The sequence below is a fragment of the Molothrus ater genome, chromosome 1 (assembly GCF_012460135.2).
Source record: "Molothrus ater isolate BHLD 08-10-18 breed brown headed cowbird chromosome 1, BPBGC_Mater_1.1, whole genome shotgun sequence".
Classification (NCBI taxonomy): Eukaryota; Metazoa; Chordata; class Aves; order Passeriformes; family Icteridae; genus Molothrus; species Molothrus ater.
Window position 1 is genome coordinate 149,265,006 of NC_050478.2, and position 22,050 is coordinate 149,287,055.

The window sequence follows — 22,050 nt, forward strand, 5'->3', positions numbered from 1 at the left end:
TGAAAACCCAGCAGGGAAAACTGGCACTGGCACTTCTCAACATGGATTCAACAGGAGATACTGCAGGGATCTCATTGCTCTTGCATGATGATGACATCTTCATGAATGATACAATATTTCTGTAACTCCTCTGATCAAATACATTTATGATGTCCTGTACTTAAGCTTTTTTTAATATAGTATTTACAAAGATATTTATGTCTGGCTTTTGTTTGTTTTGCTGAGTTATAGAATTCAGCAGCTTGTACAGATTTCTCTACTATATTGTTATAGTGTATATTAATCTATAATATCTCCAGGTTTTAGTAATTCCATGAACAAATGCATATCAGGTCATGAATTTAGGAATATTAGCGAGGGTTTTTTTTTTCCCAGACAATTAATGAAAAGTACATACTCTTTGCTGGCACATCAGTATTTTTACAAGACATGAATTTGCAACTATTCAATCTCAGCAACACTACAGCAACTGAAGGGTTGAGACAACCTAATACATTTCTTACAAATACAACACCAGTTACAAAAGCTCATTTCAGTATCATAGTCCTACCAATAAAAGCTTCCAAAAGAGACATTGTCCATGAATTGCATTTGATAAAAACATAAAAACATGTAAGAGATCATCTTTGGTATCTAATGCTGAAATACTGCAAGTCTTGCCAGGGTAACTGGGCAAGTAAAATTATGCACGTCTGTAGATGTATTTTACATACAGAAAATAAATATACACAAACACGCAATGGGACTTGTGATAAAGAAATTTCAAATATAAACTGAGTAAGAAAGCAATTAGGGCTATAAACTCCTGGTTACCTTTTCTGCTTAATGCATCATTTCCAACAATGAAACATTCACTTGGGTTCCAACTTCCACACTTTGCTGTTAGACTTGTTTTCCAATGCTTCTTTAAAAGGCTATTTCAAACATTTTGTTTTCCTTGCTGAAGTTTTCGGTTTTTTCCAGGCAGCTCAGAATTTAATTCCAAGCTGCTTCACTGGCTCGTTACCAGGTGCTACAATTGATAAGATCACACATCTCCATTACCCAGGGAACACCAAATGCTCCCCCAGCCCTTAAAACAATCTCTTTCCTTTCTTGTAAGAATATCTCAAGCTCCATCTTCCATTCCAGTCGTCTTTGAATACGAACAATCACCCCAGTGGGAATGCAGCAGACTCCCTTAGCTGCAGAGTTCCTGTATTTTGAAGAATATTGAGCTACCACACGCTGTGCTGTAACACTGAAAGGGAACCCCTCTTGCTTTTCCAGATTATTTTCCACCTTTAAATATATACAGGCATATCAGGAATATGATACTCTGAGCAATCCAGTCTAGTGGAAAGTGCCCCTGCCCACGGCAGGGAAGCTGGAACTAGACAGATATGTAAGGTCCCTTCCAGCACAAACCATACTGTGATTCTATGAACTTTTTCCCTTTAAAAATTAGTGGTTTGATGAGATTAATGTTATTTTTCTTCTTTCTACAAAAACATCACAAAAAACCCAGGAACTGAAGAGATGCTTTTCATGGTTTGCAAGTCTCATAGCTCAAGAAGCTACAAAGTTATCACTAAGTTGAAGAAAAGTTTAGGTAACATTACCATTCAGAAGGAAATGGCCAATGTAGCCCACATGGTTAGCCAACAACAGACTATCAAATGACAGACCAGACTTTTCCCAGTTGTTTTCCCCTCAGACACCAAGGGAAAAACACCAAATGCCACTCCTAAACTACACCTATAGAGCAAAGAAAAAAAATGCAAGAGCAGGTGCTTCCCTCCAGTCACTTCAACTGAAGCTCACTGAGAAGATGCAGCAGAACTCATACAAACAGAATGGCTTTTTTTCCTTTCTATACACAAGAACAATTATATTTCCATGTTACATATACAATGTCTATGTCAAAGAAGCAGGATATCTTGCTTTAGAGATTATTTACCTCCTACAACCTTCATAGCAACTTCCCTTACTCTATTTTCTATTACTGTGTCCCTCTTAGTGATCACCTATCACATAAAAACCTAAGGGTCTGTTGGACTGAATGTTATCACTCTGTCAGCAAAACAGCAGAGATTTATGACATGGAGATGAAGGAGAAACAGCTCTGACCTCCTCTCTTATGCATCCAACTGTCTTGCTTATATTCAACTCATGACCAGCAGGTCCCATCTGAGCACACCCCCTCAATCAGCAGGGCTCACCAAAAAACAAACCCACAACATTTCACTTGGAACTGCTTCTCTCTTTAAAGAAAGATTGCAACATCTGCAATAGGGCAAAACTCTCTCCCGGCAGATTAAATACATTTCACAACACAGGTTAAAATTTTTAATATTTCTTTTAGTCAAGAGTAGGTTTTTGACTGAATTTGGCTCAATTAAGCCAGTATAGATTTTCCATGTTACTTTGAATAGCTGAGTTTAAGGACTGTGATCACCCTGCAGTAACAACTCACATGGCACACACTGAATTACATCAATTAATTGTTCATAAATGACTAAACAGAGCATTTCTGGAAGATATTCAAGAAACTTCCTCCTCCTTGGGGTGGATAATTCACAGACCTATAGCAGAGCTGCCCAGCTACCCTTGGCTGTCACGTTTACACTGCTTTCACCCAGTTATTGTGTAAGGTTAAAATGGCAGGAATTCACAGGAAACACAAGAAAAAAGTTCACCAGCACAAGTATCTAGGTCGAAGTGTAATACATTACACTAGTAATGATTTTAACAAATTTCAGAGATGTTAGTGAAAAGTCTTTAATGATCCATGACCACTTTCTAGTCTGCTGTTACATGCAGAAAGGAAACACCCCTGTATCATACCAGCACAAAGTTTCAGCACTTAGCTGGCAAAGGAGTGGTGACTGCTCAGGGATCAAGACAGGCACTTCAGCATCCCCCAAAGCTGCAACTGAGCTTCAGGATGATTAGTCCACAAGACCTGACATTTTAATTTCCAAATTACTTAATGAGAGGGAGGAAGCAGCCAAAAATGTCTTATTCCTATCCTGATAAAGAAATACAGGCTTACTGAGAAGAAATATGCCAGCAACGAAGTACACACTTTCTCTTCATTCACCCATCAGAATACCCTCAAAAATCTGGAGTGTGCAGATCCAGACTAAATTATTCAATTCAGTAACGCTACTTAAATTAGATTTAGATTTGGAGAGGAGGCAAAAAAAACCAACAACACAGATTCACACAAGTACTTTCTAAAGCAAGCAAATATCTTCTTCTCTGTAGCAGTCCTACAGACAGGGCACAGAATTGGCTGCAATTAGGTCATCCCACGCTATCGCTAAGAAGATTTGATGATTTCAGATTTAAGAACGCTAAAAAAAAGTGGAACCTCTGTATGAACACAGACTCACTGAAATATTTCAAAGCCGTTTCAAAGAACAAACATTGCTGAGATCACACCTGGTGCAATGAAAGCTCAATCTGTCCCATTCAAAAGAGAACAGAGCACTTAGAAAGTAAGTTATGGATAATAAAATATACACATCAAGATCCCATTTTAAGACATTACAAAATACTTCAAAAGTTTTATCAGTTTTTACTACAGGTAACCTGACACTTTACCAGAAAAACCAGAGGCAGAATAAAGACATCAGAACTAAATGGTTCTCTCATTAATATATTACCTTTCTTGGACTGCAGATATCTCACAGCCCTTATCAAAGTAGGCCAGATCCGTCTCATTTCCCTAAGGTTAAGCCGGTGAACAGTACACAAAGTAATCATCCACTAAGGCATGGCCACCATTCAATGACAAATATAGCTCAAGCTATTTCTCATCTGTCCTATTTTTTTGGGAGCCTGTGATGAAGCTTTTTCTAGAAATCATCACAACTGACAGCTGTGAAGATCCTGGTGCCTTTGTCCTCTTACGCAACCCCTGGTGTTCCCCTTCTCCCCCCAACAGGAATAACAAGAGATTACAGGGCTGCTCTCTGGATTTTGGGGCAGAGGGGACGGACAAGCAATCTTCCCTGAAGTCATGTTCTGAGAACACAGGCGACCAGAGGAAGAGGTGGGATCATTTTTCATTCATTTCAGTAGCTGGAATGGGTGGGGGGAATCAATAGCTTTTATCATGGCCCAATGCAGCCATCCCCAGCCCTGCTGGGGCATCCTCTGGGACTGGAGTAGGGGGGAGAAATTGATACTTCAATACTAAGCAGCCTGAACAGCAGATGGCAAAAGCTTGCTTTTGCTTTCAGAAGATTCTTCTTCCCTACTTTTAAAAGTTACTTTCTTGGAGGTACTTTCATCCTGACCCTCACAATAGTCCAAGGAGATGAATCCAAATTTCATCTAATACTTCTGTTACCCAATTTATGACACACAGATCTGGCATTGTTGTTACCCCCTTCACGGTAAACAAGTTTTACTAAAAGCAAAGGACACTCTGTATTAGCTTTGTTTCCAGCTACCGTTAGTCATTGTTTACTAAATATTATTCCCTTGTGAGCTGACAGGTTCTGTACTTCATGAAACCAGGGTGTGGCGTTCCACTTTTCCCATTTCTAAGTCGATTCTACTCTGTGTGGTATAATATGTCAGTGTGTGGCAAGGACTAAAGTATTTCTGAAAGGTGCAGAAAGCAGGCAGGACAAAGTGTTAAATGCTTCTTCGTGTGCCCTCCTAATTACTAGACAATAAAAACTGTAAATAAATTCAATTTTTTTTTCAAACAATTAATCAGCAGCTATGCCTATCGAATCCTTAGTTCAGATACGTTTACCCTGTACTTCTGAAGTAACTGGCTGTCCGTGATCCAAGATTACGGTGACGCAATACTTCACTGCCAGTTTCTCTTCCAAAAAAGAAAGTACATTGAAATGAAAGCAAGCACGAGGAAGGTTATGCTTACAACCAGCAACATTCAACTTTTTACAGTTGTTTTCCATCTAAGGAAGATTTGATTCTTTAGCTACTAAGAGAATTTCGACCTTAATCCCTGTAAAGTCACATCCACAACTCCAATATACAAGTAACATCCAGATGATAATACGGTAAATATTTAAGTCTTGGGGTGCAAATTAAGATTATCACGTGAATTACTTTTCCATGTCCATCTAACTATTGTTAAGCCTCAATTTCAAGTCCAACCGTCTAATAGTAATAAATTCACGCTCTGTGTCTACTTACTGTCTCCGTTTGAGGGTGGGTAATAGGGGGGACAAATTCAGAGACATCAAGTAAAAACATGTGAGTCTTCCGCTCCCTACGATCAGGATCAGACACTTAAAAACTACTTCTTCTAAAAGGTGAGTGAAAGCAGGATCACCCTCGCAGCGGCTTCAAACATACAAAGATCACAAACAAAGCCGTCAGATCCTCACATCAGTGCAAGTACAAACCAAACAGCTCAAGCGCTCTTTTCATTTCAAATAATTCTTAAAGGCTGAGGGAGGGAAAAAAAAAAAAAAAAAAAACAAAACACAAAACCCGAAGCATCCCAGCTGTCAGGTGAAGCAGCTCCTGCGGAGGGGCAGCTCCGCACTGCAAGCGCATGACCAGAATATTTATTTTCTAGCTTGGCTTTGAGAGGAAAAAAACCATGGAACCACAGGTGGTAAAACGTTAAATTAAGAGGGAGAGAGAAATGCATACAAATATATACATATACACACTCTTATATATAAATAAAAGGTCGGAGTACCTTTAGCCCAGCACATGGGGAAAGGGCTGCAGCCGCTTTTCTCCATGCAGCCCGCACCTGCCCGCCTCGGGGGCTGCTGCCCGGCCACCTCCAGCAGCCACATACACGGAGCGTGCTCGATGCCGGCCAGCTCCGGCACACAATGTCCCGATTCAGCGCTCCGGGCTCCTGCGGGGGGAGGCTGGAGCCGCCTGGACGTGCCGGATCCCGGCGAGAGGAGGGAGCCCCGGCCCTCCCCGGGGCGGTGCGCCTTCACCTGGCTGCGGGGGGAGCGCGGTCCCCCGGCCCGCCCGGGGCTCCAGCGCGCTCCGCTGCGGGGAAGCCGCGCCGCTGCCTCATCTCCCCCCGCCCCGGAGCATCATCCTCGTCCTCGTCCTCCTCGTCCACCTCCTCCTCCTCCTCCTCCTCCCCGGGAGCGGTGCCGAGGCGGAGTGAGCCCTGCGGAGGAGGGCGGGCAGGGGCGGGAGGCGATTACCCGGCTGCCATTAATATGCTAATCCCCGTCTGCTGCCCGCGCCCGGCCGGCTCCGGTTCACCCTGGGCGCAGAGGCAGAGCGGGGGAAATGCGCTGGAAACGCCGCCCGGCCGGCCGGCCGCGGACCGGCCTCGCTTCGCCGCCGCTGATGTTCCTGGTCCCGCACCGCCCCTCCCCTGCCGCACCCGCGTTTTGCCATCGCTTTTACACATTTGCTGTGTCCGCTTACCGACACAAGCGCCAGGCATCCTAAAAGCAAAACTTGGCTTTAAGCGCACGGGAACTTCCCTAAAAGCGCTGGAGAACTTCCCCGAAGTTCAGCAGGAATTGGGGTCACACGCTCCATCAGCACTTGCCTCACTCCACGAGATTAAGGATGGAAGAAGCCCGGCAGTGCTGCTTGGCCCTAAGAATGAATATCGCAGCCCACGCCAGTCCTTAGTGCCACATCCAGCCCCCTCTAAAGCCGGGGCTTCTTTATTGACTTCTCATCACAAGGCAAAGGTCACCTCAAACATTCACCCCAGATGGTGAAGGGCCTTTGTTTCTTCTTAACTTTGTAGCACCTAACACCAAAACTGCTTAAAATAGTTTTCTTTTAAAATGATGAGAATAAATACTGCAAAAGCCAATGTTTATAATAATCACACAACCAGGCAGAATGTGTGTATGGAAATAAAGCAAATATCCATTTTACAGCAAAGTATTTCACAAAAATTATAAATAACTGTTTCAGCCAGAACACGTATTAAAATCAACAGGAACGAGATTCACACTTATCATTAAAGCTCTTTATATATTCCACAGTAATCTCTTCTCACTCCCAGCCCTCAGCAGTAAGGCGTGAGGCTTATCCAAGACTAGAACCAAAAGGGAATTAATCTAAAGCCAGCAGCCTTCAACTTAACCTATCTGCCTACTTGTAGCAGCATGCACTCGTCTACAGCATATGTTTAATTACCACTCTTTACTGCCATTTCTCAATATACTGACTGGCCTTGCAGAATTAGTGGTGTATGTCAAAATTCTTTATTAAAAAAAAAAAAAGAATTTTTAGCAACTGCATTTAACTATTGTCTGCTTTTCTATTTAAACGAGAAAAAATATTCACTGGAAAAAAAAAAGAAAAAGAGAGAGAGAGATTAGGCCACAACCAGGCCCATCAGATGTTCTGCATCACTGCTCAGGCACAAAGCTCTTTCTGGGGCTGAAGAAAGCCAAAGGGAACTGAAGACATGCCTGGGTGCCTTCCTCCCCCCACCACAAAGTTTTCCAAGCCCCTCAGTGTTAACAGACAGACAAACACTTCTAGTGACAAGGTCGATTATATTTACCTTCAATAATAAAGCAGAACATGCTACAGTAAATATTTAAATCCCCCAATTATTGTAGTTGTGTGGGTACAGAAGGGGCACAGACAGGCTCAGTGCCCCTCTGGTTCATGCTGCAGCTGGCAGGGCAGGAAATCTGCTTTAACACATCAAGCTCTGCCACTGGCTTCCTTGGTGACCTTGAGCAAGTCAGACTTGTTTCCTTCAAAAAAGGAAACTGCAGATACTTCAGTTTTCCTTCCATTGGTTTGATCTGTGCTCTAGGGTGTAAAATATATTTTTAAAAATGTGTTTCTTCTATGAAACAAAAATGCTTTCCAGAAAAGCAGATAAAAAAATATCAAGAAGTAAAAAGGGGGGGGGGAAGGTTTAAATTAAATTTTATTTATAAAAACAAAACACTTTAAATATCAACTGGTAAGTGCATTACCAAGGACAGTTTTAATAAACAGAATGTGTGGACTCTGTATTCTTTACACTTTTAACAGATGAGGCTAATACAGATTATCAATCCAAGTGTCAAGAGATACTGCCTGCTCATATAATAGCAGTATTATATTCATTCTTCTCAAGGACATATCTTCTTGTTTTTGTATTAGACTACAAAATGAAGGTGAAAACTAAGTACTTCATAACATGAGAATTTTTTAAATTCAATTTTAGAAGCTGTTCAACATTTTACACCCCGAGTATGTATTTTTCACTTAAACCAAGTGCTTCCTTGATGCTTTAAAAAAAATACTTAATATCTATTTGTTATTATAAGAAGTACACAGTGGACATATGCTCATCTTCTTCTTTAAAATAACATGATAATCTTTTTCTGCACCAAAAAAAAAAGGCCAAAAGCATAAAATTTATGTTCTGAAGATGTTCAGAAACCCCAAAATTCCAAGTTGCAGGGAAGAAGGCAGGCAGGGATGAAGCAGCAGCAGACAAGGCACAGAGTAAAAAAAAAAAAAACCAAACTTCAGAAGTTAAATACATCTCCAGTATACAGAGTATACTGAGTATTTACAACATTTTATAAATACTGCTCCTCAAGTAGGTATCTGAGCAGCATTTATGCAAGTAATCTGTTTTAAGTAATGCCAATCAGATTATACCATTTACTGAGGTAAGAAACATCTGTCAGAAATTAGGGCTGTGGAACAGGAGCGTTGGTTCTTGTTGTGCAAGATGCATTTGCTGACACACTCTGATAGTATGTGTGCAGCAGTCTCTGTGTAAGCAATGATGATAACAGCTATCAAAGAAAAACCTGAAAAAGTATTTAATAGAAAAAGAAGAATTCATAAGTTTTTACTAAGAATATGCAGAAGCACTGGCCATTTTCCTTAGCACACATTCTAACCAGAAAAAAAGCTCAGACTACCCCAATAACAACAGACAGGCCAAGGTCAGCTAAGAAATGGAATTCTGCCCCAAGAAAATTCAAGTTAAGACTTTTCTGCTATGACTATGATTTTGGTTGCTCAATTTCAGCTTGCTTTTAAAGACTACTGATTATCAGCATCAGCTTTTGGAAAGCAAGAGGGGGGGAAAAAAGTGAGAAGTATTTTTTTAATTGTATCAAGGCATTAAGTTTTTAAATTTTCTTTGTGGTGCTGAGCCTGTCTCCTATTGATGTCGCCTTCAAAAATCAAGAAGCTCTGGGGAGCAAAGGGTTAAACAGCAGGGTTTTGTTTTTTACAATTGTGACACATATAAAAGGCTGTCTGATTTTTTCCACTCAAGCTTATCCAAACAAAAACAAAGATCAGGCCCATCACACAAACTGGCAAACCCTGGCTTTCTCCATGGTCATGTCCAGAGCTGGAGCTCCTGGGGGTGTCCCAGAGACCTCATCAGCACAGAGCTGACCCCAGTTTCTCCCTCAGTAAATGCCATCATTAGGAACTCTCTGCTATTCAACTAGTTTTTTTTTTTTTCACAACAGTTAATATCTCTATTCAACAATAGCAATAGTTGGCAAGTTGGAGCATTGTTAGGAAGGAGACCAGGACAGAACCAAACAGGGAATACTTGTCCAAGTTCCACTGTGCTGAGAAATCAAACTGAACTCAGGATTTGGAAACTGTGAAGAAAACAGACAGATTGGTACCAGGGTAGTGCTGCAGAGCAGAACAGAAATTTGCTTTTCAGCTCCTCTCCAGCAACACCTCAGCCACCAGATGAACAGCAACAGAGATCTCCAAGGGAGAAAAGAGCAGCCCATTCACTTGTTAGAACAAAAACGAAGAGCTAGAGCCCAGAGCACAGCCATGACATCAGCATTAGGGCTGGAGGCACCTCTGCTCTGGAGACAGGACAGAGTGAGGAATGTTCAGCCTGGAGAACGCCCCAGGGAGACCTTGGAGCCCCTTCCAGTGCCTGGAGAGGGACTTCTGACAAGGGCACATGGTGACAGGACAAGGAGGAATGGCTTTGAACTGAAAGAATATGTGTTTAAATTAAGTATTAGGAAGCTATTCTTCACTATGAGGATGGTGAGACACATCCAGAGAAATCATGGATGCCCCATCCCTGGAAGTGTTCAGGGCCAGGTCGGATGGAGCTTTGAGCAACCTGGTCTGGTCTAAGGTGACTGTGTCCATAACAGGGGGTGGGAAGTAGATGATCTTGAAGGTCCCTTCCAACCTAAACTGTTCTGTGATGCTTATTATGATTCTGGATTCAATAATTCATAGTCTTAGCCACTTCATGGGCTACTGTTTATCACTCTAGTAATTTCTAGAAGCTGAAGAACAAGGGCAATGTTTTGAAGGAGATCTGCAAATTCTTGTAGGAGATGGAAGAAGAGTTCATTGCATTCATCTAGGTGATAAAGAAAGTTTTCAAACAAAGTTTACCCTCAGAACAAGTGCAGGATTTTTTTGGTAAAGCCACAAATCCTCTCTACCATGACAACTGCAGCCCACAAAGCTGAGAGTGGCTGATGAATGTTCTAAAAATTAAAACATGTTTATTGATCAAGTGACAGTCTTCTGCATCTGAATTAATTTACTTTTCCTAGTTAGTATCCAGAATTCCTCAAACATGCTGAACAGACACTGTAACTGCACTGTAATCTTCATTCATTTTCATTCCCTCAAGTTAGTTCTTTGTGTGAGTTTTTTCTAAATATTCTAATTATTCTTTGAGTATATGCATAATATTTTACACAAAATATAATCTACCCTAAGTTTCCTCTTAGCCAAAGTCAAACAAACATCATCTTTGTTCACAGGAACTACTGAAAAATGGTGCATTGTAATTATAACAAATCCAAAATGACAACTCCTGACCTCTGCCTTACTCTAAACTCAGGTTTGCTAAGGCTGTTTTGGAAATCTGCCTTGGATTACCTGGTCTCTAAATCTATCACCCTTGCCCCCAAGGAACTCTTTCTGCTCCACCCACACCTCCTCTAGCTCAGTTTCCTCCTGAACACCCTTTGCCAAAGGGCACAGAGGACAACAGGGTGATGGGCTCCAGGACCTCCAAAGGTCTCTGCAGACTGAGAACCTCTGTCATCATTCTCCTGCCACCAGAGATGGTCTTTCTTATTTAACTCTGAGCATTCTGACAGCAGAACTGAAAGAAAAATGATATTTTACTTTAAGTGTCAAAATCCAAGCCCAGTTTTTCAACAGAAATGATTCAGCACATCTGAGAGGCAGCATCACCTCCATGAATTCATTTTAGACTTTGCAATATGAGCAAACCCTAATTCCATGCTCCAGACTACATTAGGCCATTTTTCTCCTGAAGAAGAAAGATAGAGAGCACTTAGATAAACTCATTCAAGAATATAAACTGCTGAGGATCTCTGCTTAAGACATTCTTTTGGCAAAAAGTCAGTCCAATACTGAATTTATTGTTACAGTTCTCCATTTGGTGAGCTTAATAGTAGGATAATCTTGGGTATTCCCAAAAAGTTCAGAGTTGTTTTAAAACAACACTTTGTGACCCTCTGAACCATGGTCACCTGTTTAGCTTTATGATCTTCTGAGCTACATTTTATAACAGTAGTTGTCAGAATTCATTGGTTTTATTTTCAAATCTTAACCTATTTAGTAGTGAGGTGGGGAGCAAGACAGATCAGGGTGTTGGGAGAGGGCAGGAGGAATTCATTGTTAATGAGGTTTCCCACACCTCCCCTTCCCAAGGGATCCTGTGATGCTGTGCAACAGAGCAGGCAGCAGTGCAGCCTCCCAGCCTCTGCTGTTAAGACAACAGATGTTAAAAGGGACACTAAGTTAACTTTAATTTTATTATTCCATAAATAAAGGCTAGCCATTTTTTAAACCCATATGGTTGTATTAGTTTTCAGGCATAAAAGTTGTAGCAGATTTCCCTGTGGGTGGACTAAGCTGCTCATCTTCTCCCACTTCCTTCCATTTATTTTTTGAAGACTGCTGTAGAGAAGGATAAAGTCAATGCCATGAAAGATGAAAAAGGTTTAAAATTACTCCTTCCTTAGGACACTGATTCAAAATCTCTGTTTCTTCTTGTTCTAGGCTATTTACAAAAAAATCCACCCAACAAAACCATTTCTACCCTCAGGACGTCTTTGAGAAGTTCATTCACTATTCCATTGCTTAAAGCTAAATCTACTTCATGGACACCTGGAGAGAAGAGGTGAAAAAAAAGAGAAAAAGTGAATCCTATACATGCTATTCTTTATTTTACTGCAAAATATAATTTGGTCTGTGACAGATTCACTGTGCTTATCAGTTTGCATTGTGTATCTTCAGCCTCCAATGTGGGGTGACTAGAGGAGTCCAGAGGCACTCTCCAAATGGTCACCAGAACTTTCCTTGACCTAACAAAACTTCCCATTTTTATGGCAAAAACCTTCCATTTATGAGGTAAACACAGTAGAAGGTATCTGAAGGGGATGGAGCCCAGCCCTTTGATGCTGTTTAAAGGAATTGCATTTTGTGAGGATTACTTTTGCTCAGTGGAGGAGATTCAGGAGTGGATCAGTTGACCTTACAGATTCTTAAAATCCACCTTTATCAATTCAAGGGTAACCTAGAAATAATTAGCCACATCTTCTAAGAGGGATCTAGGAAAATAAAGTTGCTTCTGGGTCAGCAAATCTCTTCAGTGTCTTCTTGTGTCTGCTGCTTTCTCTCTCATCTATCTAAGAAGAAATTAAACAAAAAAGTAAGAAAGCTGAGCAGCCATGTAGGGCCACATGGTTATTTACCAGAAATGGTGTCACCTGGATGTGTCTTTCCTGTCCTGCTTCTCCTCCAGATGCCAAATACAAAGCTAAAACAACAGCTCATCAAAACTCTTTCAGTTGCAAGCATCTTTTTAGTTGAATCTGACTCCCAGTGTTACATAAACCACAGATATAACATCAGCAACTCCTCAGACTCCCAAGCTATTAAATGCAATTACAAACTGAATAAAACAGTAATCCATGACCTCACAATAATGCAGTATTTTTCCATTTATGTATGAAAACACACTGGTGGAACAGTTCATATTGTATTTCTTAGTGAAGGATGAGCATAGCAAAAATCCCTTATATATAAACAAACTCTTATAGGCTAAAACAAAGAGCTATTTAAGTTTAAAATTCCAGAGTCACAGAACAAAGCAACAAGCCAGTGCTGATACCCTTCAAGTCTAAGAAAGCAGAAAATTAAAAATTAATTTTTAATTCTTACAGAACATCTTTTAAAAGTCTTGTAACACAAACATTAATGTACTTACTATATTACCAAGCAAATTCAGTGCCTGAGCTATCAAGCAAAGAAAAGCATATTTAAAAAAATAAGAAAATATTGTTAAACAGGCACAAATCCCCCTTCCTCTCTGTAACTAGCAAAATCTGGATTGAAAAATTCCAAAAAATAGTTTGATGCTTTGTTTAGGAGAACCTCTAGTAGAGGCCAGGTGTAACTGAGCTTCTAAGCCACACAAAATTCAATTCCTATTCACTTTAATCAAGTGAATCTTCCTATTTTGTACCAAGAAGGGATATTCACTTTTCAGGAACTTTCAGTTACATTGCTGCTTCATGAGACCAGCAATAAACTTCCAAGGATCAGCTCCTCAGGCAGTCATTTTATGCTGCTACAGGGAATAAAAGGTCATCCTCAGCTAACACAAAATCTTTTATTCAATGCAAAATCCACCACCTTAAATAGCCTCATTTGCTCCTCCAATTACACAAGACTGCACAGTTCTGCTGAACAAGTTCTGTTTACCTAGGAAAATGCCTGCAGAGTGGTGTCAAAGAGCTCAGAAACACAAGAACTTGTTGCTTCATCTTAAGAAAGGCATCCAGGAGCTCAGCACCAAATGCAGCTCAAGTTATGGAGCAGTTACAGGATGGAGCAGCATTCAGAGTGTCAAAGGCAGCACATAGCCACATATCCCCTCTCTGCATCCTTTCAGAGCTGGAAATTGATGAGTAGACCAATGCAACCTCTGCTCTGTAGCTCCAAACTCAGCTGAGCTTTAAGTGCAGTGAGCTTTACCCAGGGACTTGACAACTTCAGCAGAAAAGGCTTTGATGAAGATGGAAACAGATGTGCAAGAATGCTGATATAAAAATGAAAATAGGCAAGGCCAAGATGTACAAAACCAACTGATACAGCTGGGAAAGATGTCTGGGCACAGCCCTTCTTCAGATCTGAAGAAGGGATGTTAAATAAGTATCCTATGTCTTCAGATGATAAACAAAAGATCAAAAAGCCAAAAAAACTCCTTTCTGATGGCAGCCTGAATGACCTACTTTATACCAAACATCACAGGGCCAGCACTGTCAGCATGTAACAGCATCTGACAGGGCCAAGAGCTCATCTCTTGCACAGTTCTGAGCTGCAGAGCACAGCTTCCAAAAAACCTCTGGTACTGCTCTCCACAATCCCATTTGATGCATTTCAAGACTCAGCACTCAAGCTTTTAAGTGAACATGAGTCCAGGACAAAGAAATATCAGTGCCTGCATAAACAGAGGAAGAATATAAACCTTGTCCTGCCACACAGACACGAAGAAGAAATGTCATAAACTTAAACTGGGAGTAGGAGAGTTCAAGGACCCTGAAATAAATGCCTAATAAGATTTTTTAAATTGCAGAAAAAGATGTGAAACTGTCATCTTAACAGGTTAAATATCTTATCTTCAAGGAATGACTTAAGTCATGTTTGCCTTGGGGTAGGACAGAATTGTTTCACCCCTCAAGTTTTGAGATCATTAGACAAAGCCTGATCACTGTCCTTAAAATTTTTACTTAATACTCTACTTTTAGAAGTTCTATATAAAAATCTCAGTAATTATGTTATTGATGTTTCCAGCAGCTCAGTGGTAGTCACTACCTCTAACACCTCACTGGATCATTTGCCTCCCTCACCCTTCTCTATTGCAAAGCCTCAAATTTCAATAATACCTTTTACTCCACCTCTTGGAGGGCACGTAGATGACCAGGGAACAGTCAGCAGGAATTTCAGTGCTAATCATTAATTTTTTACTAGGACTAAAAGCCTTAGTAGCAGTCTAACCTTTCCTTAGTACCATAAAACTCCCTAAGTTGGAAGGGACCCACAATTTTCATCAAATCCAACTCCTGGCCCAGGACAGGAACCCAGACAATCCCCCCATGTGCCTGAGAGAGTTGTCCAAACACTCCTGGACTGTCAGGAATGGTGCTGTGACCATTTCCCTGGGAAATCTGTTCCAGTCCCCAGCCACCCTCTGGGTGAAGAACCTTTTCCTAATATCCAACTTAAACCTCCCCTGACACCGTTTCTGGCCATTCCCTCAGGTCCTGGTCACCACAGAGAAGAGATCTGTAGTAGAGATCAGAGATACTAATTCAGCTGCTCTTCAAATCCATGAAAATTGCTTCACTGAGACATCTGAAGACAATGTGAATCACAACATAGTCTATTAATCCTGGAAATACAGTTCCAGTATTTCTCTGTATTGAGCTTTCACAAAAAGAGTTATCAAAGATAATTCTCCCCGATTGTCATGGAAGAAAAAAATCAAACCATGTGAAACCATTCCAGCAAGTCATCTGAATGGACAATAACTAGAAACTTCAAAGATCTTCTTAAAGGAATAATTAGTGCACAAAGATATAATCTGGAAAACATCTTTGCGCCCGAGTTAAACAATGTAAGAATTTCTTAAGAAGTTTCCCATCTATCTCAAGTGTAATTCCAGCCCACTAATGGAAGCACAGGCATTTAACAGCCCTCTTCTGTTATCCTGACCCTTCCTCAGAGTCCTGAGGAAAAATGTACTTGCTACAAGAACAGACTTTGTTGTTGTTAAGTTTGACCCTTCTGTATGAAAACCTGAAGAACATCAGCTTTATACCTGACAAAAGAATTTTTGTAGTTTTTCATACTCAAATTAGTGATCCCCAGAGAAAAGGCCTGCATGACACACCACAGCTATCATAAGGTGATGGGATATTTTCTTAAATATGTTCTTTTTTAAAAATTAAATTTAATATTTTCTTCTGAAAATAAAACAGGGAAGGGGGGGAAGCCATAGGTATCGATTTTTGTTCTTACTTCCTTTTCCCAGAGTTCGCTGTACAAACAAAGCCAGCACAAACAAGTTATGGGCTAAGGGCACAAGGAGAGGGTTCAAACTATACATTAAGGATGTAAAAATAAACGAAAGGAAAGATCATATAATCCTTTATTTATGGTCATTTTAGGCGTAACTTACAACAAAACACTTGATTAAAGTTCACCATGCAATGTTTTTCCTCTTGGTTCACTGTAGTCAGTGATGTTCCTCTTCAAACAAGCTCGTGTGTATTTTGGGAGAAGATCCCAAGCCACTCCCAGCCCAGGTCTTGCAGAACAAAACACACACTAATAACTAACATTTTGTATAAGCCAACTACACAAGATCCAGCTTGATACTGAGATTCTTTCTTTCAGTCACACTGTTATCCCCACCCTTCCTTTACTCCATAGCTGTTGCTGTGAAGACCCTGGGTAGTAACACACTCCAACACTGCAGCAAGGGGTTACAGAAATTCACAGAAGCTGCACTTTCTGTGGAACAGTTGTATAAAAACAGTCAATGCATTGTGAGCATCAGCAGAACAGACTGAAGAACACATAGTTAGGAACCATGATTTTTGGACTCTTCAGTTTGCCACATTTCATCTTCTCCTTAAGTAATTCTGCACCAGAACAAGACAGTTTGAGTGACTGTCACTGAAGGTTCTGTGCTGTAAAGGAGCAGCAGAAGCTCATTCCCAATATCCTGATGCCCTGATTATAACTACTCTCCATGTGCCAGGCTGGCTCTGTTCTTGGATTTGTTTTTTCTCCTGTAAAAAAGGTTGATGAATTCTCCGATTACTCTTAGCAGATACACATTCTCCACCTTGCCTATACAAAAACTTTTACAAACCAAAAAAACCTGCTATGACAAAAGTAAAAAACAATCCTGAAACCCCTAACCACTTACCAAAAACCCTTAAAAAATCTTTTTTAAATCTGCAACTATTCAATGTCCCATTTCTGTAACTTTGAAAGAGTCTAGACAAAATTTTAATTCAGCTGTCCAAGTGCATCATTAGAATAACCTTTGCCAACATCCCCCCAGCTGTTTCTGCACAACCACCAGCAGCCAGTTTGCCAGCAGGAACATCCATGTGGCTGCACAGAGTGCAAAGAACTCTTCTTACTGTGAACTGCCAGGTCCTGCATATCTGCTTTAATGGCACAGGACCCACAAGGAACCACTTTTGCTCTGTATTCCTTTGCCACCAAAACAGGTAAACATCTTCTCAGAGTACATAAGCATCCCGTTCCAAGCAAAACATTACTACAAGTTATTTATTTTTTGACAGCATGTAGTACAGAGCTCGAAGTTCCTCTGCAATTCCTCTGATATTGTACCAACAAAAATCTGTAGTTCACATTCGATAGTTTCTGTCCAAGGTGTCCCTTCCTCCCCACAAAAAAATAAACCCCTGAGAATTTTCAATGTTTTCTTCTTTTATATTTTGTCCAAAAGCTCTGTAACTTGCCTTTTTTTTCTCTTCTTTTTTTTTTTTAAGAAGAATGCCAACTGTTAGTATGTTTAAAATAAAGCACTGAATGATCCCCACTCCTTGCACCCTTAACTACACAGGACAAATTCAGAAATTCACCACCTCTCAGATGGAAGATTGACAAATCTCTCCCTGGTAAACCTGGCTGAGGACTGTCACCAGGTGCCCACATGACAATGAGGCTCAAGTTTCTTGTCCATCCTCAGCGAGAAAATAAATATTATCTTATTATTTCTAAAACAAACTTGCCAAACTAGGAATAAAATCACATTCACCATCTTAAAAATGAAGAGTATTTGCAGCTGACTTCATTCAAAGCTGAACTGCATAACTGTTATTCAGGATATTTCAGGTTATCCAGGGTGGAGCAGTCACGCCATTTTCTACCACTTGCAAAAGAACAATTTTCCCTAGGAAAACCATCCATATCCCTCCAAACAGCATAATTCCTAAAGATGTCATTTGAAATATCAACTTCTAAGGAAGCAGATAAAAAATTCCAATATGTTCTAAATGAGAAATTAATTAAAACAAAGAAAAATATCTTAGATATTCCACATTCAAGTGGTACATTTGCCTATGATGCACCCTTGATTGCTGAATTCTTCTACTTTGAGGTGACTGCCCAGGAATAAGGCAAGAACAATCCTCACAGCAGTGTGGATGTCTCCAAAACCATGGGAGCCAGAACTACAGGAAATGATTGGGGAATGTGCTGAACTGCTGATTTTTTGTTTATTTTAAAGTGTCAGACTTTATTGATCCAGCTTGTTAAGATTCATAGGGACACAGGACAGAGGATCTGAAGGACCTTTCATGTCATCAAATCTTACTCCCTCCCTGCCTCCTTATGCAATCATGTCACAGTCCCATTAAGTGCCCAATATATCAAATTTCACTTTCTTTGAGCATAAAATCAGTCTAGAGCAGGTACCAGGGTTGCCACATCACTCCCAATAAACGTGGTTTATGTCCTGATTTTTAATACATACTCTCAATTCTCTATATTGAAACTTCTTTTCTTTTACCCCCTCTCCTCCTTTTTCCTCTATCCCTTTACACAACCCCAGAAAAACAATGTTCTGCAGCCAGGGCAAGTTTCTTAACTATAAATCATTTCACAGACTGCCCTGGCAAATGGGGGAGGATCCTGACAGCTGGAAGAAAGCAAATGGAACTTGAAGAGGGGAGGGTCTGGATGACTAAGGCTGGTCACCCTTACCTCCATCACTGACAAAGTGAAGGAAGTAACAACACTGGAAGCCACTTCTAAACAAATGAGGACAATGAGGTGATTAGAAATAGCCACCAAGGATTTATGAAAGGGAAAACATGCCTGATCAACCTAATGAACTTCTTTGATTAAAATACAAGCTTGAAGAAGATGTTGAATTGTCATTTCTCTTAAGTTCAGCAACACTTTCAACACTGTCTCCCATGACAGCACCATAATACACAAACTGATGAAGTTATGGACTGAATAAATGGACAGAGAGATGGCCTGAAAACTGTCTGGACTGTCAGGTTCCAATTTCTAAAGGAAAAACACTACAATTTAGCTAACTTGCAGTTTCTACATGTGTTTAATATATCTCATCACCTCAGTATTAATACACAGGTCAGCCTCACTAATAAAAATGTCTTCCTTCCTATATCAATCTTGCTGTTGCTCTTGCCCTGTGTGGACAACTAGCTATAAAATACAGATGGGAATGCAGGAAAGAGGGCAGTGTCAAAAGCACAGTCAGAATAAGCCAAGAAAGTTTCACTGGAAAGGTTGGAAAATACACAGATTCATGTCAAGGTCTAAGCTGTCACCTCCCCAAGCCTTCAACACAAAAACATGAGACAATTGACAGTGGCAGTTTACAAAGGATAAATACATTGCTTTTCCTAGTATCAGAGGTATATAACAATGGGAAAATGCATTTTAGGAGGTATAGATGATTAACCTTTTAAAACTACTCAACAAAATTCTAAAATATGAAGATTTGGAAGAGAAACTTCTTGCAAGTGACATTTAAGCTTTGTCAGCAATAACCTCATCCAGCAGTAATAGCAGGGAATTTGGAAATCTAGCAATAACTCCTGCCTTGCTGGTAGTGAAAAGAATTCAAGCTACAGGCTATACCTGCATCAAAAGAAAAGTCCTCTCACATTTTCAGAGCTGTACAGGGCATGCAGGCAGATATTCTAACTTGACAGCACTAATATTTCATAAACTGTTTTCAGTTCCATACTCATCACACAAAATCATTACAGCCCAAGCCATTACAAATCTATGAAAACTAAGTTTACTGTTGCTTAAAACCAGAAATTTTAGTAAAGATTTGCAAAAAAAATTTGCAAAGATTCCTAGAAAAAAGAAAAAAATCCTGATTTTCAAAGGCATTACTGAAAGTACAGCTTTTAGAGAAGAAGTACAGGTTTCCTTGTGCAATCCCTTCAGCACCATGCTACGGATTCTAAAATGAGAGGAACTGTTTGGTCTTAGTGCAGCTTGTATTTAATTCTTACTTAAAACTGAAGTGACAAATCAAAAAGCCACTATTTTGTACTTTTTTTACTTCTGCCTACACAGTTGGTTACCTTTTCCCCCCCTTTAGGCAGGGATATTAACAACAGTTCTCTGCTCATGCTACTGAGTTTATTCTCAGCTGCATGAATAATCGTTGCATAATTTATTACCCTCTGTAATACATGTGAACATTTATTTTAAGAATTCTGCATAACCTCAATTCTGTCAATTCTTGCCTACTGCAACTCTGGCAATACCTCAACTGATTTTTAATTTTCTGTCTTTTAACATCATAGGAAGAACCCAACCCTTTGGGGCTTTGGAAATTCTGGTTGCTGTATTTAAGTTCATCGCCCAGGCAGGTGTAGGTTTAGGGTAAGGAGGATCTTTTGCACAGCACAACATTAAACACCCCATCCCCTGCCCAGTGGGTAAGAGGAGGGGGAAGCAGGAGGTTGTTCAAGGCTGTGGAAAGTGCCAGGAGATGAATCTGATTTCCTTAAGTGGATCATGAGCAGGCCCTGTGTAAGCAGCAAGGCCAAACACACCAAGAGACTGAATGAGGACATGCTTTAATTCAGAAACATCTTTAGGTTGAGCTGAAATTGTGTAACTTTTTCTTTTTTTTTGGTCCTAAATGAGGACTTGGAAGTAAAAATAGTTATGAAACCATTTAATATTTCAAGATAACAATGACAGTGTGCAAACGGTGCTTACCTAAATTGTACATTATACAGCAAAAAGTGAACACAAACCCATCAGACTTAAAATGTGCTGCATATCTGAAATAAGACCTAAGCAAAAGATGTGTATTTCCTATTAATTTTTTGATACTTTATGTTCAGAGCCAGCAGGATTTTATTTGACTCACCAGATATTATCTGGAGGAGTCTTTGAGAATAAACAACTGTACCTGAGATTCAATTTTGGCATAATATTTTATTGACTTTTAAACCAAAAATGCAGTATATGTTTGTTTCTTATATTTGTCTTTATTTTCCTCTAGTTCTTTGATACAGTTTCTTGCTTCCTTACTATTTCTTCATTCTGGTAATAAAGACATATTTGCACTGCAGGATCAGGAACAAAGGACCAGCTCCTAGGAAAAGTCACCTACATCACACAGATGCTAGAGCTGTTTTAAATTCAGAGTGAGACAAAATCCAGGAGGGATTGCTTTTAATCCCAACAGAGTGTCAACAGAGAAAGTTTAACTGCATTTACCAGAGGAAACCAGACTTTCATGCCCCCAGGCATGCTGTGAACACACTTGTGTTGCAAGAGAACTTCATTTATAGACAGAAGAACTGTGTGCTCTACCCACCTTCAAAATTACAGTATTTTAACAAATTGTTCTCCAAACCCCTCCTGGTTGACATTCCAGAAATTCTCTATGCTCATCTCCATAGCCTCAATTACAAGGCAGTAAAAACCCAAGTTACCCATGAACTTCAAAGCAGTGAGAGAGATTAATTCAGGATAACTCTCCTGAGTAATGATTTAACCAACGACCTCATCAACTAATGCATTCTCCTGCACAGAAACAATCCTTCCTTACAGATTTCACTATGAAATAAGTGTTCTGGATGACCTTGATATACCACTGCCTATATCAAATTTATGGTTAATCCAACCTCAAACAAGACACTACAATAAAGGCACCACCTGAAGTAGTCTCCTTACTGCAAAATCTTCAAACACTGCAAAGTCCCACCCCCCTCAGCATATTAGGATGAAAATTTAGAGCACTAAAACCAGGTGGCAAAAGTGAGAACATTTCTAGTGACATCTATTGTCCACTGCTGAAAGTGGCACTCAGGAGAAAAAAGTTTTTTAAAACTCTAAATAAGAACATACCATTATTTATTGCAAAGATGAGTTTTGATTATTTAAACTTCCCATATGAATGCAGAACCTTATCTTTATTCAATTATATTATACCTCTTATCCAGGCTGCTTTTCCAATTTATCAAATTTCTTTTGAATTTTAATCACATCATCCAGTGTGCTCGTAACTCT

General features: G+C 40.0%; 1 protein-coding gene across 7 annotated transcripts in view; it reads right to left on the reverse strand.

The window, feature by feature from the left end:
• The window catches only part of PTK2 (protein tyrosine kinase 2), a 189,659-nt gene that overhangs the window by 125,699 nt on the left and 41,910 nt on the right, over positions 1-22,050 (reverse strand). For 2 of the 7 annotated variants that reach the window (XM_036378838.2, XM_036378830.2), the window contains exon 1: positions 5,675-6,053. The exons of 1 other annotated variant lie outside the window; for it this stretch is intronic. In XM_036378838.2, coding sequence (XP_036234731.1) covers positions 5,675-5,777 — 103 coding nt within the window. In that variant the 5' untranslated portion in view covers positions 5,778-6,053. Of the gene's footprint in view, positions 1-5,674; positions 6,190-22,050 lie in introns of those variants that run through there. 4 more of the 7 variants (XM_054516816.1, XM_036378836.2, XM_036378832.2 and 1 more) reach the window with 3 other exon arrangements.